Genomic DNA, 14,549 nt, shown 5'->3' with positions numbered 1-14,549 from the left:
TTTAGTTTTTAATCTTGTTCTAATTTAGTTTTATTTATATTTTTATGTTTTATTATCTTAGTTTACTAGGAATTTATTGTTAGTTTCTTATTTATGATATTTTTGTCTTGAATCTTTATTGAATTTTCATTTTCTTTTAAAAAAATTGATGTTTTATGTTTTCTTATGGCTTGTTCGAAATGTTATTATTACTTTTTTTGAATTGTATAGTTGTAGATTTTACTATTTTTTACAATTTATGATATTTTATATTTATGCCTACGAAGTGTTCTATAAAATGATTCACTTAGTTATGGAGTAGAATTTTTCTTTCTTGGCTTGGGTTGAGAAATTGGGTAACTTTGAGTCATTAATGTCCAAGTTAATTGATAATTTAGAGATGTTAATTAATCTTGTTTCTATTGACGCTAATATTTTACTAATTCAATTAGTAAGTTAGTTAGGACTTATGGATTAGGATTAATTAAACTTAATTGACTTTCCTCGATTTGTAGAGGTTGACGAATTGTGTTTGCTCTTTATAATTATCATGTTGTGGTTAATGACAAGGATAGTGATCCTTAACACTCAACCCTTGCCAAGATCTTTTAACATTTGAATTTACTCTCCTTTTCTTTCTTAGTTAATTAATTATCTTAATTGCTTCTAGTTTAATTCTTGATATTTACTTATTGCTTGCTTTTTTAATTTCTTGTTATTTAAATTCTTGTTTATTGCAATCCAAACCACTTTTTTTTCATAGCCAATAATTGAGCACTTAATTGTGATTTTAAGGAATAATGATACAGGATTAAACTCCTGGTATTTGATTTGAATTTGTGATATTTCACTAAACTTTGAAGAGTGTTAAATTTCGGGTTAAAATTACAATGAATCTTGAGTTTTAAATTTGTGAATATTTTAAATTGGTATTTGTAAAAATCGGAATAACCGTTTTAATAAATAATAATTTTTAACTGTCCGAAATAGGTTCAAAAATATAGAAATGATATTTTGAAAATAAAAAGGTGAAATTTGAATTCAATGAATTTTTTTAAGTGGGAAAATGTATCTTTTGCGAAAATTTTTTGTAAAAATTCGTACTGGTGTTTAAGTCAGCAGTACTGGCTCTAGTATATCTGATACCACCTATTTTGGAAAATAAGATTTTAAAAATTGAATTTATTGTTTTGAAAGGACAAAAATAATTTAGAATCGAAAACTAGTCACTAATCTTAAAGGTTTTGGCCTAAAGTGAGCCAAACGAACCTAAAATACTAACGAGTTGGACCAGGGCCAAGTTATGCCTAAGCCTAACATATATAAACCCCTTTTAAGGAGCATTCAGCTCATTCTTACCCTAATTTGAGAGAGAGGGGCTCTGAATTGATAAGAGAGGAGAAGAGGGTAATGTTACTATTCATCACCATCTTCCGGGAGCTATAACTCGAGCTACGATGCTCCGATTGACGAGCCGTTTATGGCCACGCGAAGCTCTCGTCAAACTCTTCGTTTCTATCTAAACAAAGTTGTAATATTTTTGAAATCCATGCTCTAGTTTCCAGCTCTAACAATTCCGCAATTTTGGTTTTAGTTCTTAAGTAGATTTTGGTTGTTTAGGTGATCTCTAGTAGCGGGTAATTGTTGGGCTTTGCTCCAATTATTGTTGGATAAGGTAAGGAACCTCTATATCCTTGTGGTTTGGTGTAGTGTGAGTTTTAGTTATTAATGTATGGTAATATTGTATGTATGAAACTTGTTTTTGGAGTTGGTTGTGGCTTTTGATTTGGCTTTGGTGGTTTGGAGCTTGATAGAAGCTTGTTGGAATCAAGTTTTGGTGTTTGAGCATATTAACACTACAACAAATATGGACTTTAGCAATGCCAAATTTTGCAATGCCTTAAAACCGTTCTCTTAGATAGTTTTAGACAACGGTTTTTTATAGTGTTACTGTTGAATTCAATTTTTTTATTATTTTACAGCAACAAATTAAAACCGTTCTCTTTGACTATTTTAAAGAACGGTTTTATAACCGTTACCATGATTTGGTTTTAAGCAACGGTTTTTTGTTGTTGTTTAAATAATTGTACAAAAGAAACGCATAAAAACCGTTGCCAAAATGCTACACTTTAAAACCGTTCTATTAGATGGTCTTAGACAACGGTTTTTACAGTGTTACTGTTGAAGTTCAATTTTTCATTATGTTATAGCAACAAAATAAAACCGTTCTCTTTAGCTATTTTAAAGAACGGTTTTATAACCATTACAACAATTTTTTTTTTATCAAACAATAATTTTCTTATATTATTTAAATAATTATACAAATTTAGATAATTTTTTCTATAAATATTAAATTTTTAGAACACTCAAAATTATTGTTATAAATATATTACAAATATTATTTATAGAAGAAATAAATTTATAACAATGATATATTTTTGGTTTCATTCCCACTCTAAAATTTAAGATAATATTTTTTTAACACATCAAAAAAATTTCAACAACCTCTCTTCAAAATAAAACATAGAGACTTGTTAATTTTTCCTTCCTCTATTAGCCCTAGCGCTCCATAACCGACACCATTCATCATTAGAGCCATCATCGAACAATGCCAAACTTGTAACAACCCAAATTTTTAGAAAATTAAATAATAATTTATTTATAATTTATCATATTTGTTGATAATTTTTGTAAGCCCCAGATTTTAGAAAATAAATAATGAATTATTTATAATTATATATATGATTTTCTTTTTAGAAAGGTTATGAGACTTCATGTTTTAAATTAATTTGATTTTATATAAATTTTAATTATAAATTAGATATTTTTGATTTACTAAAATTAATGATTTTTGCTTAATTAAAATGCAGAGTTTTAGTAATTGGAGATGAAAGAGAGTTTTGTATATAATTTAAATTGAAATAATTTAAAGTTTTGATTAATATTATGAACTAAAAAAAATTTATTTATTTATCTATAATTTTAAATTAAAGTATTTAATTACAAATAATTTGTAATTTGAAGAATAAAATAGTATTCTTAAAATTAATTATATTGATTAAAATGATTAAATTGAGTTTTAACTCAAAACTCTACTCAAATCCTAAATTCCCAACTCTAAACTCTAATTCCTAATTCATTAACCCTAACCCCTTTCTACCCAACCCACACACACATGTACCCCTCCCCCTACCACCTGTTCATTCTCCACTGAGCCACTTCACCTTTTCTCACTGCTACTCACTCACAGCACACACCACACACCAAATAAACAAACATGCACAGACACATAAACATACATAGAGGGAGAGAGAGATCTGAGAGTGAGAACCGAAGGGAGAAGAGGAGAGGAGGGGAAGCCGCGCCTTGCCGCCGCTGCTGTCCGCGAAGTCATCTTCATTACGGATCAGAACTGAGGCGAGAGAGAGGACCGCGATGGAGGAAGGAATCGCGCCGCCCAGTCGCCGTCCATGGGGAGTCGTCGCCGGCGTTGTTGCGAGGAGGAGAGGAGCCCGCGTCGAAGGAGAAGAGCCGTCGCGTTCTACCACTGCTGAGGGACCAGTCGCCGTTAGAACCGTCACTGCTGTTGTGTTCCGTCACCGCCGCCACGTCGTGACCCCGTCGTCACCACCGAAGGCTCTAGCACTGCCGCTACTTCTATGGCCGCCATCATCTATTGCATGTGCGAAAGGAGAGAGGAGCCTTTAGAACAAGGAAAGGAGTCGTGTGAGGCTTGTGCCGAGAGGCAGAGGGCTGTTTAGCCGCCACCGCTGCTGCCATGATCACCGTTACGGTTTCAAAAAAAAGGGGGATGCCGTCGAAGTACCTCTGATATGGTCTAGATCCCTTCCTCTAATTTGCTCTGTTTCCATTCTTGCTCTGCTGCTATTTCATTGGTTACCCTATTCTCGTTTTATTTTATTTCAGCCCCTATAGCTATGATTATTGATAATGTTACTGCTGTTGCTACTGCTGGGTCTAAGCCGCTGCTGCTGTGAATTTAGAATAAGAGAGTTTGTCGCGTTTAAATTCTGCGGTCTCGACTAATTGAGGTAGGGGATTTGTTTTAAAAATAAATGTTCAGTTATGAATGCCAATAAAATTAAATGAGTAACTGCAAATGGTTTATGGTTGCTTTGTGTGAATAATTGTTGGAATTGAGTTGAATCATGGCTGTAGTTGGTGATTGGTTTAATGATTTAATGTAGTGATTATTGACGATGTTGTGTATTTTGAAGTTATACTTGTTTCTAGTACTTGTTGATGATGATTTTGTGTATGGAATGTTGCTATGGTTGCTGGAAATTCATTTGATGAATCAGAACATGAGATATGTTGTTATAGATGAGATGCTGAAGAATGGATGTTATGATAATATGGTTACGTTGCACCTATGATATGAAATTGTGATATATTGAATTAATAGTTCTTGGGCAACTTTGGTTAGTGAAAAGAAAGTTAGAAATGTGGTTTTAGATGAATCCTAGGCTTGAATATAGGATTTGGTATGTGAGGTTGTTAGAAATACTTTGTGCAGAATTTCTGCAGAAATCTGCATAATTGGCAGCAGAACGAATGACTTTTTGGGAGCAGTCCAGACCTAATTTTTAGATGAAATTATTTTTCTGTAAAACTTTAGTGTGTCTTGAAAATTCCATAAAAATTTCAGGGAATTTGGCCAAGTGGTTTGGAAGATATGATTTTTTGAAGTTTAGTGGTTGCTGCAGATTTTTCTGGTTTTCTGGTTCTGCAGTACCAACTTGCAGACGCTATAACTTTTAATTTAAACAGAATTTTGAGTTGATTTTAAAAGGATTTTAAAGATCTATCAGTCTATTTTAAGTGAGTACAAGTTTCATGTTCATATCTATTTTATAGACTTAGATAAGTCACTTGGAAGGTCGGTTGTTTGCTGAAAACTCTGAACTGGTTTATGAAAACATGGCTCCACTTCCAATTGATAATTAATTAATCAAATGAAGTGATATGAACCTGAAACTTGTGGATTCTGAAACTTAAGGATGTTGACTGTAATCTCACCAAAATTTAGAAGCAACGGATTAGAATTGAACTAAACGCTAATAGCATAGAACTCGCACAAATAATATCATTTTGAATGTGTTTTAAGCTAATCATGTTTACCTTTATTTATTTGAATCTAGTTTTACTAATGCAAGTAAAATTGTTGGATAGATTCTTAACAAACAATAATGAGTTCTATCTAGAAAAATAGAATTAAAATGAATGCCACATTCTCAGATTCCCACAGTGCCAGGTTATTGAAGTGAATGCACATTCTTTATTCAGTAAATGGTTTTCTGAAAATGGCAAGCTGGTATGCATGTACAATAGTTATTAGAAGTACCAATGCTTTGTAGTTGATGAATTTCCAATTTGTTATCACTTCAGAGGTTATTGATAGATGAACTGTTATTATGTTGTATTGTTGCACTGAATGCACAATTGTGTTTTCTTGTTGTTTAGGTTGCAAAACTTTTCCAAAAGATTCAAGAAATGGTAAAGAAGAAAGCAATCTAGTATTTGTTTTGATTGGTGAGGCAGAACAAAATTTAACTTAATGCTATATGCTTGTCATGTGCTTTGGGTTAAGTGTGTGGTCATGCAGATGAAGTTGAAAGCCTTGCTGCGGCGAGAAAAGCTGCTATATCCGGTTTAGAACCTTCAGATTCTATTCGGGTATACCAATCTCTCTGGTCCTTCCTGGAGGAAAATACCCATTTTCTTCCCCGCTATTCCTTTTTTTTCTCTTTCTTTTTTTAAATAGTGTGTGAGAATGTTAAATATCATTTAAAAAATGCAACCGAGAGATGTTGGATTTTCTTGGGTATTTGTATAGTGTGTTAGTAATCCTTAAATATGAATATTTCAGGTTGTAAATGCATTACTAACTCAGATCGACAAGTTAATATCATCTCCAAATGTGATAATCCTAATCACATCCAACATAACTACTGCTATTGGTAAGCCTAAATCAAACTTCCATTCCTTCAATTATTAGCATTAGGCTTAACATTATATTTAATTTGCTAATTTTTTTTTTCACAGGAAAATTATTATGAAGTAGAAAAAGAACTTAATCACATAAATTGTGAAGATCAAATATTAGAGAGTAAAAATCACCAATTTGTGAAGATGATGAGGAATCTATTTGCTATTGTAATATATTAATCTCTTTTCTTTATGATTAGATATGGTTATGACTTAGACTCTTATTATGTAATTTTAAAGTATCTTAGTTTATTTGACTTCTAAAAGATTCACAAATATGTATGAATCTTATAGAATACTTTAAAAATCAAATTTTATGGTAAATATTCAATTAGTTTTCTTTAGTAATTTGATTCAAATAGTTAAGGTTATTTATTGACACTAAATTAAAAAAATAGTTGGAATATTAATTTTAATGCAATATGAGAAAATTATTGTAAATAAAAAATATATAACTACAAAAAATCGTTGTCAAAAGTCACAAAAGGAATGATTTTAAAAAACCGTTGCCAAAAAATGAAACTAATGGTAACGCTTTAAAATCATTGTCTTAGACGACTATTAAATGGTAATGGTATTAAAACCGTTGTCAAAAAACGACACTAACGGTAACGCTTTAAAACCGTTGCCTTTGTGAATAATAAAACTACAACAGTTTAAAACCGTTGCCTATTCAGTTATGGTTTTAAACCGTTGGATCATGAAAGAGAATTGTTTAAAACCGTTCCTTATCGAGTAACGGTTCGAAACCGTTGTTTAAAATTTTCTATCAAAACCGTTGTCTATACCAGTAACTTTGGCAACGGTTTTTTTGTTACCGTTGCCTTAGGTAAAAAACCGTTGCCTTTGAGCATTGGTAACGACCACATATACCACAGGTTAAAAATCGTTGCCAAAGCGTTGCCTAAAGTTTTGGGAACGGTTTTTCAATCTACGGCAACGGTTTTTTACCGTTGCAAAAACCCTTATTTGTTGTAGTGTAAAAATCGGCCAAAGTATGGTTTCGGTTTTCTTTATGTAATATGTAATATTTCTGGACACTTAGGCTAGTAGAGTTTAGGATAGGATTGAATTGGTTGTTGAAAATTATTGGATTGATGATGTATGATGATTTTGAAGAATATAATGATTTTGATGAATTATGATGGGAATTGTTGATGTTGGGTAATGAATGTAGATGATGAAATGAGTATTGATTGTGTGGATGATAATTATGATAAAATGATTGTGATGTGATGATGTTGTAAATTGATGAAGGGTGTATATGAGGAATTAGATTGTATAAATTATTGGTATGAAAATATTGAATTGAAATTATGGATTTGTGTTGATTTATGGTAGAAATGTTGAGTGAATTAGGTGTGGAAGTGATGGAAGTACAATGAAATGATAAAGTGTAGTGCGTGGTAGTGTTTTGTGATAGAATTGGGTATGTTTTGGTTTGGTTTAGTTTTGGAATTTGGAAAGTAGAGAACTTTGATGTTTTTGTGTAAAACTTGATTTTTGGTGAACTTTGACAGATCATAATTTGAGACTCAGTCGTTGAAATTGAATGATTTTTATTTTAATTAAAGAAGATTTCAAGAGCTTTAAAATAATATAAAGTTTGTTGAAAATGGAGTTTAGTAGAGGAAGTTATGAACATTTAAAGTTTGGAATTTAAAACTGAAATTTCTACAAGTTGAATTTTTCTAAATTCTGCAGCACATGCATACGCGGCACCATGGTGTGTACGCGGAATTTTGGCGTGTGCGTATGCACACAGGGACATGCGTACGCACAGAGGGATGTGAGTATGCACAGACTCTGTTTTACTTGGCATACGCACGCCCACATGGGCATGCGTACGCACAGACCCTATTTTGCTGAAAAATAGTTTTCCTTCTGTTTTTAAGGGTTCTCTAACCTTTCAAACTTCTTTATCTATTGTTTAAGATTGCTAACTAGTAATTAGGCCTTAAGGCTAATAGAGATGGGCTAGTAAATTAAATTGGTAATTTATATATGAGTTTAGAAGATGGAGACTTAGGTTTTTGAAGTGTGGGTGAACTAGTGAAGTGCTTTATTGGCGATGGTTTTGAGAACTTGTGAGTGGATGATAACTTGTGGAATTAAAATTGATGATAGTTATGATGAGTTGAGAACTTGAAAAGGAATGATGAGCTTGATGGATATCGAAAGACAATGTGCCAGGGACTATATCCTCGGAACGATAGTATGCCGGGTACTATATCCCTAGAATGTTGAAACTTGAGAGTTGAGAATGGAATGAGATGAGAAAATGGTGATGACTGATAATGATTTGAAAGCGTGCCAGGCACTATATCCTTAGAATGATAGTGTGTCGGGCACTATATCCCTGGAATGATTTATGATGAAATAGATGTTGTTGTTGTTTTTCTTCTCTGCCGCAAGAGTGTGCCAGACATTATATCCTTGAAATTATGCATGCAAGTGTGCTAGGCCCTATATCCTCGGAACAGTAGTGTTCCAGGCTCTATATCCTTGTACATGCACAATTAGAAAATGGATTAATACAAACAGATTTACAGACAGATTTAGTCTTTATTACAGACAGATTTTTGGTTACCGACGAAATTACCGACGGATTTTGTCCCTCTGTAAAAGCCCCGTCGGAAATTATTTACCGACGGATTTTTTTTTGTCGGAAAATTACTGACGGATTTTTACCAGTTACCGACAGATTTTTCCTCTGTAAATTCTGCATCCATTTTTCGAATGCGACGAACTTTTTGATGGATTTTCCGTCTGTAATTACAGACGGATTTTCAGACAGATTTTTCGTCTGTAATTACAGACGGATTTTTAGACGAATTTTCTGTCTGTAATTACAGAGGAATTTTTTGACAGATTTTCCGTCTGTAATTTGAACTTTGAAAAATCATCTTACATTCTGATTACAGACAGAAAATTTGTCTGTAAATCCTTCAGTAAGGTAAAATAGAATTTTTTTTTATTTTTCCAATTACAAAATAAACTTATTTTCATACAAAATAAATATAAATTTAATACAAATTTTTATCTAATTTATATTCAAATATTTATAATATTTCAAAACATAAACAAATTCATCGTATTATCAAACTAAAAGAAAAGTACTATAAACAAGCAAGTCAATATAATTCAAAACATAAACAAAGTGTATTGATACATCAATTATAATAATAAGTAATAACCATACATCAACAAAGTCCATTGATACATAAACTATAATTCAAAATATAAACTCTGTATTCAAAACATCTTTCTGAAATCCCATGTCCAGTAAATGATCAACTTCATCGAGCACCAACACTTTCACACCCATCAGCCGAGTTGCAAAGCCAGCAATATTCTTCACATGATCTGTAAGTCTTCCAGGTGTAGCAACAAGGTTCTGTATAGCATGTATAAAACATTAGTGATTATTTCCTAATAGATCATAATATTCAGCATCTATATGAAAAGGTTATTTAGTAATGTTGAAAAACTACTGATCTTTTTGTTTGCTTATATACATGTCCTTTGGAGGATTTACCTAATAGATCATAATATTCCAGTAGAAATGTTTGCTTATATACATCTATATGTAAAGGTTATTTAGTAATGTTTCCTAATAGATCATAATATTGCTTATATTCAGCCGCAATAATAGAAGGATTTACCTAGCAAGGATTTGCTTGCATACGTTTCTGTTCTAAGGCAAGTCTCGTCCCTCCAATAACAAATCAGAAGAAGTCACAACATTCGCAGCTGAGCTTGACATTGCTTGACTCATATGAAATGCGCTGCGTGGTTCAAGTTGAAGAGGGGCTAAGCTAGACACTCCACTGAAACCTTTACCAATATTATTTGCAGAAACATTTGTCATGGAAGCCATAGCTATGTCAGCAGGAAGGAAACCCTGCTTGCTGGCAGCATGCCGTTTGTTGTCGATTCTGGGGACTTGTTGACCCCAGCTACCAAAACTGCTCTCTGGCTCTAGTCTGAAAGCATCATTGTGTCTCACCACAGGCTTCAGAATTTTGGACCTTTTTCTTGCTTCAGCAGCAGCCTTGGAAACCTCTTCTGCATTTAATCGCGCCAATGTCCAAGGACTAATTTGACTGCTCCAGGATTCTTTCTCTTAGATGGTTCTTCTCTAATACTCTTCTTTCCAAGTAAGCTTATGGAACCGCTTTCTGGTGGGATTACATCAAACTGCAGCCAATGAAAGCAACATATGGTGCCATGTAAGAAAATGGAACACACAAAAGCACCAGGGATGTCATGTCTGACAAAGAAAGCACATTAATACCAAAAGCAAGTTGAATTTTTTTAAAAAAATGTTACCTGATCTTCATCGAGGCGTGGTGGTGTGCACCACGAACCACGCTGGAACGTAGTGAAGGATCTCGCACTGCTGAATCCAGTTAGTGAGCTAACAGTTGACATTTGAGGACTTTGTTGACCACCAACTCCTTGCTGCTCCTGCTCTTGCTCCGTCAGAGCTATGATGTAATCATAAGTGCTGATTCCCTAAGTAACTTAGCAATAACCATAACATTTGGCATAAAAAATGTACACTTAATGAGAATTACTAGAAAGATGAACTTGTAGAGGATTCAGAAAAGGGTACACAAATATCAGAATATTTTTCAATTGGCTTCCTTCATTTTCTTTTTGCTTTCTTTTTTCCTCTTAATGCCTAATGTTTTACAAAATTACAAAGTATGAATGTTTATCCATATTGAAGAACTACTAAACTAAACAATTAAGAGATTTTTCTTGGTCTCGTTAGGTACCTGAGCAAGGGAGGCAGCACTTCAATTGTTTAATTAAACTACTAAACTAAACAAAGTATGAACGTTTATCCTTAATTGATTTGATCATCACTTCAATTGTCCCCTTCTTACCATATTTGCTACCACTCCTCCTTCAAAATTCTACCACTTTTAATTCAACCTAAATTCTGCAAACGAATATATATAAGAATTAAAAAAATAAAAAATATTGAAGAGAAACTAATGAGTTAATTTTAATTTATGTGTGCAACTCACCACTTTTCTGCCAATTAGAAGACTATATAAGTCAAGATTGTTGTACTCGGATACATGGAAGAACACAGAATCTGGCTTCAATTTCAATACTCTGCTTTTCAAATGCATGCGAATATATAATATAAGAAATCCCTATAAAGAATAATGCTAAATACATATCGGGTTTAATTTATTTAACCCAAAATTGTTAATTGATTATTTAAAAAAGGTTCAATTAATATATTGTCATGTATGTGTGAGTTAGGAGGCACATTGTGCAGTACGTGAGTAACATTTTTTCCATATCATACAAGGATATACATTAATAAACAAACTAAAGAAAAATGTTTATCATCACAATGAGCAATATTTTGCCATTAAAATTTAAAATCACCTCTTTGTATGTTCAACATTCCTCTGTGGTATATAGTTGCTTATGAAAATCTTGGTCTTCCACTGAACAGTAAGCCTGAAAAATTAAGAGGAGCAAATAAAAAGTAGCACCCTACATATATATAATTATTTTAGAGTAATATCATATAAACTAATTTTGTATAATTTTTTTATATAGTTATGTTTAGTATTAAAAATGATTTATAAGAAATGAGAAAAAATGATGTAAATATTATTTTTTATTATTTTTATTCGTAATTATTTGACACTTAAGTTGTGTGGGTCATCGGCATATTCTAATTTTGCTACAATTTTATTGAAATACGCCTAGCTGATAGGTGATGGGATGGCAAACTGTAAATTAAATAGGATAATATTAAGGTCATCATCTACATCTAAATATATCCGAAACTTAGCTTCTTGCATTGCTAGCTTTTCTAAGCAAAAATTCAGGGGTAAAATAAAGGAGGATACACTTACTCAAATGGTGTCAATTTTTTCCTGTAGGCCTATTTCACAAATCAAATTTTGGTGTTTGGTGCAGCTTGAACTACTTCCAGAAACATCAACCTTCCTTCTTGCATAGTATCCTATGCTGTTTGGTGCAGCTTGAACTACTTCCAAAAGAGCCTGCTTTGCGGCCGCTTGAAAACTCGAATTCGTCCTAGTTTTGTTGCCACAAACAGCCTTGTCCCCTGGCCCTGCATACTCATCAAAGAAGCTATAATTTTCAGACCTCATGAAGCATCCATCAAGAAATATTTGGGACGTTGTGGCTTAAAGCAAACATGTTAAGGAACTAGTTTGTTGCTCAACAACAAAATACTATCATTAACTATAACTTTGCAAAAGCAATATCAGGACAGCAAAGAGAGATCAAATTAAACATGACCTGAAGTATTATTGTAATAGCAGTTATCATGCAAATTGAAATGAGTTTAAAATGAAGATGTAAATTAAAGGATACAATGAGAAATATCCATCAGGCCTCAAAAAAGTAACTCTCTGACCACCATTGAGTATGACTTTTGACATTCGACACTTTTTTGGAAATTATATAGTCTTTTGTTCCTAAATCTGCAAACAAATTTATGCACACCATTAACAAGAAATGGATGCACACCACAATGAACTCTAGCAAAACCTTGCTGAATTCCACTCAATTAACATTATCAGATACACCTAAGTAAATAAAATGACACCGGAGATGCTAATAGGCTCTGACAGCCATCTTTCTAAATATTTCAAATTACAATTGATACTATAAACCAACCGAAGCTTCAAATTAGATGAATTCTGAATGACTAAATCAAACTTGATTTTGGTGTGAACTCCAAAACAATATGAACAACTTGAACTGACATATGACCCCAAGCACCATTACCAGTCCCATCAACAATTCAAAGTCAATCTCACATATTAAAGTGCTTTAGTGCATCTACATATTAAAGTTGAAAGCTTTAGTTCATCTAAATTTTATTGAACAAAATATAAAAAATCTGCCAATTCAAATGCAATGGTTATTCGCATCAGTCACCATCCAACAATTAGATTTTGAATTAACTAAAAAGTAAGAAAATAAAAATCAGAGTGACAAAAAAGAAAAACAAAGCATACTGCTGGGGATCTTCACTCGACCATAAATGGTGTAACCTTCAGCGGACCTGAAAAAAACAAATTAGGATTAAAATCGATCCACATAACATAATTCTAAACCAGAGAGAACAAATGGAAAATTAGGGTTAAGGGACGAGAATTAGGGTTAAGAAAAACAGGGAAGGGACAGGGTTAAGGCTAAGGATAATGAAATCGGAACGGGTTAGGGCTAGGGACGAGAAGGAGGCGGAGGCCTTCCTAAACTAACAGTGACGAGAAGAGACAATGACAAACCTCCGGCGAGGAGAGAAAAAGCAGCACGAGAGCGGCGGCGGAGGGAGCTCGTAAGACAAGAGCACGGCTGAGAAAGCTCGTGTGACGATGAAAGGAGCAAACGCATTGAGAGCGGCGGTGGAAGGAGCTCGTGCGACGCGAGCCGCCGCCGCGGCGACAGCGGAGGACGTCACATCTTCAATGGAGAGAGAGAGAAGGCATGGGAGTAATTCAAGGAAACGTGAAAAAAAGTGAACTGAAGTATTCGGGAGTAAAGTGACCCATCTCCTTATTCTAATATATTTTCGACGGAAAATTTTAAATTACAGACAGATTTTCTATCTATAATAATTTAATAAAATGCAGCATTTTGCTTATTTAATTACAGACGGATTTTCTGTCTGTAATCATTTTTCACAAAAAAAATAATTTTACCGACAGAATTATCGACAGATTCTATTTTCTGTCTGTAATTTATGCTAATTCATTTTTTTATTTTCCGACAAAAAAATCCCTCTAAAATTCCGTTTGTATTTCCGTGGGATAAAATCTGCCGGAAATATCCATCTGTAATAACTTGTTTTCTAGTAGTGGTGGCAAAAAAGGCAACATTCGAAAGGATGTGTCGGGTTGGCATCTATGGACCGACAAGTAATATTACGAGCCAATAGGACATGCATTCATCATATGCATATTCTAGATGCTTGCTTGCTTTGATTACTTGAGTTATGCCTATGTGAATAACATGCCTAAATGCTAGTTGATTTACCTGCTATACTATTTGTGTTTTACTTGCTTCCATTATCTGTGATTGTCTGGTGCTGAGGAAGTTAGGTTGGCGATGGCGATGGGATCGCGTGAAGGGTAGATTAGTGAATGCTGTGGGACAGCGGTGTAATTTGGTATTAGTTAGAAATCTCCTAAGTTTAGATAACCCTGTTTATGGTTCATGGTTTAAGTTATTTATTTCGTTAAGCTTGAATACCTGTATTCGATGTTAAGTTCTAGGATTGCCTTTGGCGTTCCAGAACTTTATATCTTACATATTGGGCACTGTTACCGTACTGAGAACCTCCAGTTCTCATACCATATATTGTTGTTATTTTTCAGATGCAGGTCACAACCCACCACGGTGAGTTTGTGGATATGGGGACAGAGCGGAGGATGACCTTTCTCATGTTTTATTTCACTTTACTTTGTTGTAGTATTCTCTCACCTTTTATGTATTTAACGTTGTTGTCTTAGAGGCTTTATTTCTGAAACTTTGAGAGATAGGTTGTT

The 14,549-nt window shown here is 33.3% G+C and overlaps 1 protein-coding gene across 1 annotated transcript; it reads left to right on the top strand.

Moving 5' to 3' along the window:
- The first annotated feature begins 5,414 nt into the window (after window positions 1-5,414).
- On the top strand, window positions 5,415-6,322 carry LOC107610184 (pachytene checkpoint protein 2 homolog). Its single transcript, XM_021107494.2, has 4 exons — window positions 5,415-5,532; window positions 5,606-5,676; window positions 5,870-5,960; window positions 6,046-6,322. The coding sequence occupies exons 1-4, from the start codon at window positions 5,415-5,417 to the stop codon at window positions 6,057-6,059; spliced, it is 294 nt and encodes a 97-aa protein (XP_020963153.1). The 3' UTR covers window positions 6,060-6,322.
- Window positions 6,323-14,549: the final 8,227 nt, after the last annotated feature.

The sequence above is a fragment of the Arachis ipaensis genome, chromosome B7, assembly GCF_059453495.1.
Source record: "Arachis ipaensis isolate K30076 ecotype BB chromosome B7, ASM5945349v1, whole genome shotgun sequence".
Taxonomy (NCBI): Eukaryota; Viridiplantae; Streptophyta; class Magnoliopsida; order Fabales; family Fabaceae; genus Arachis; species Arachis ipaensis.
The sequence above is the reverse complement of the archived record's forward strand: the minus strand, read 5'-3'. Positions and strand labels throughout refer to the sequence as shown.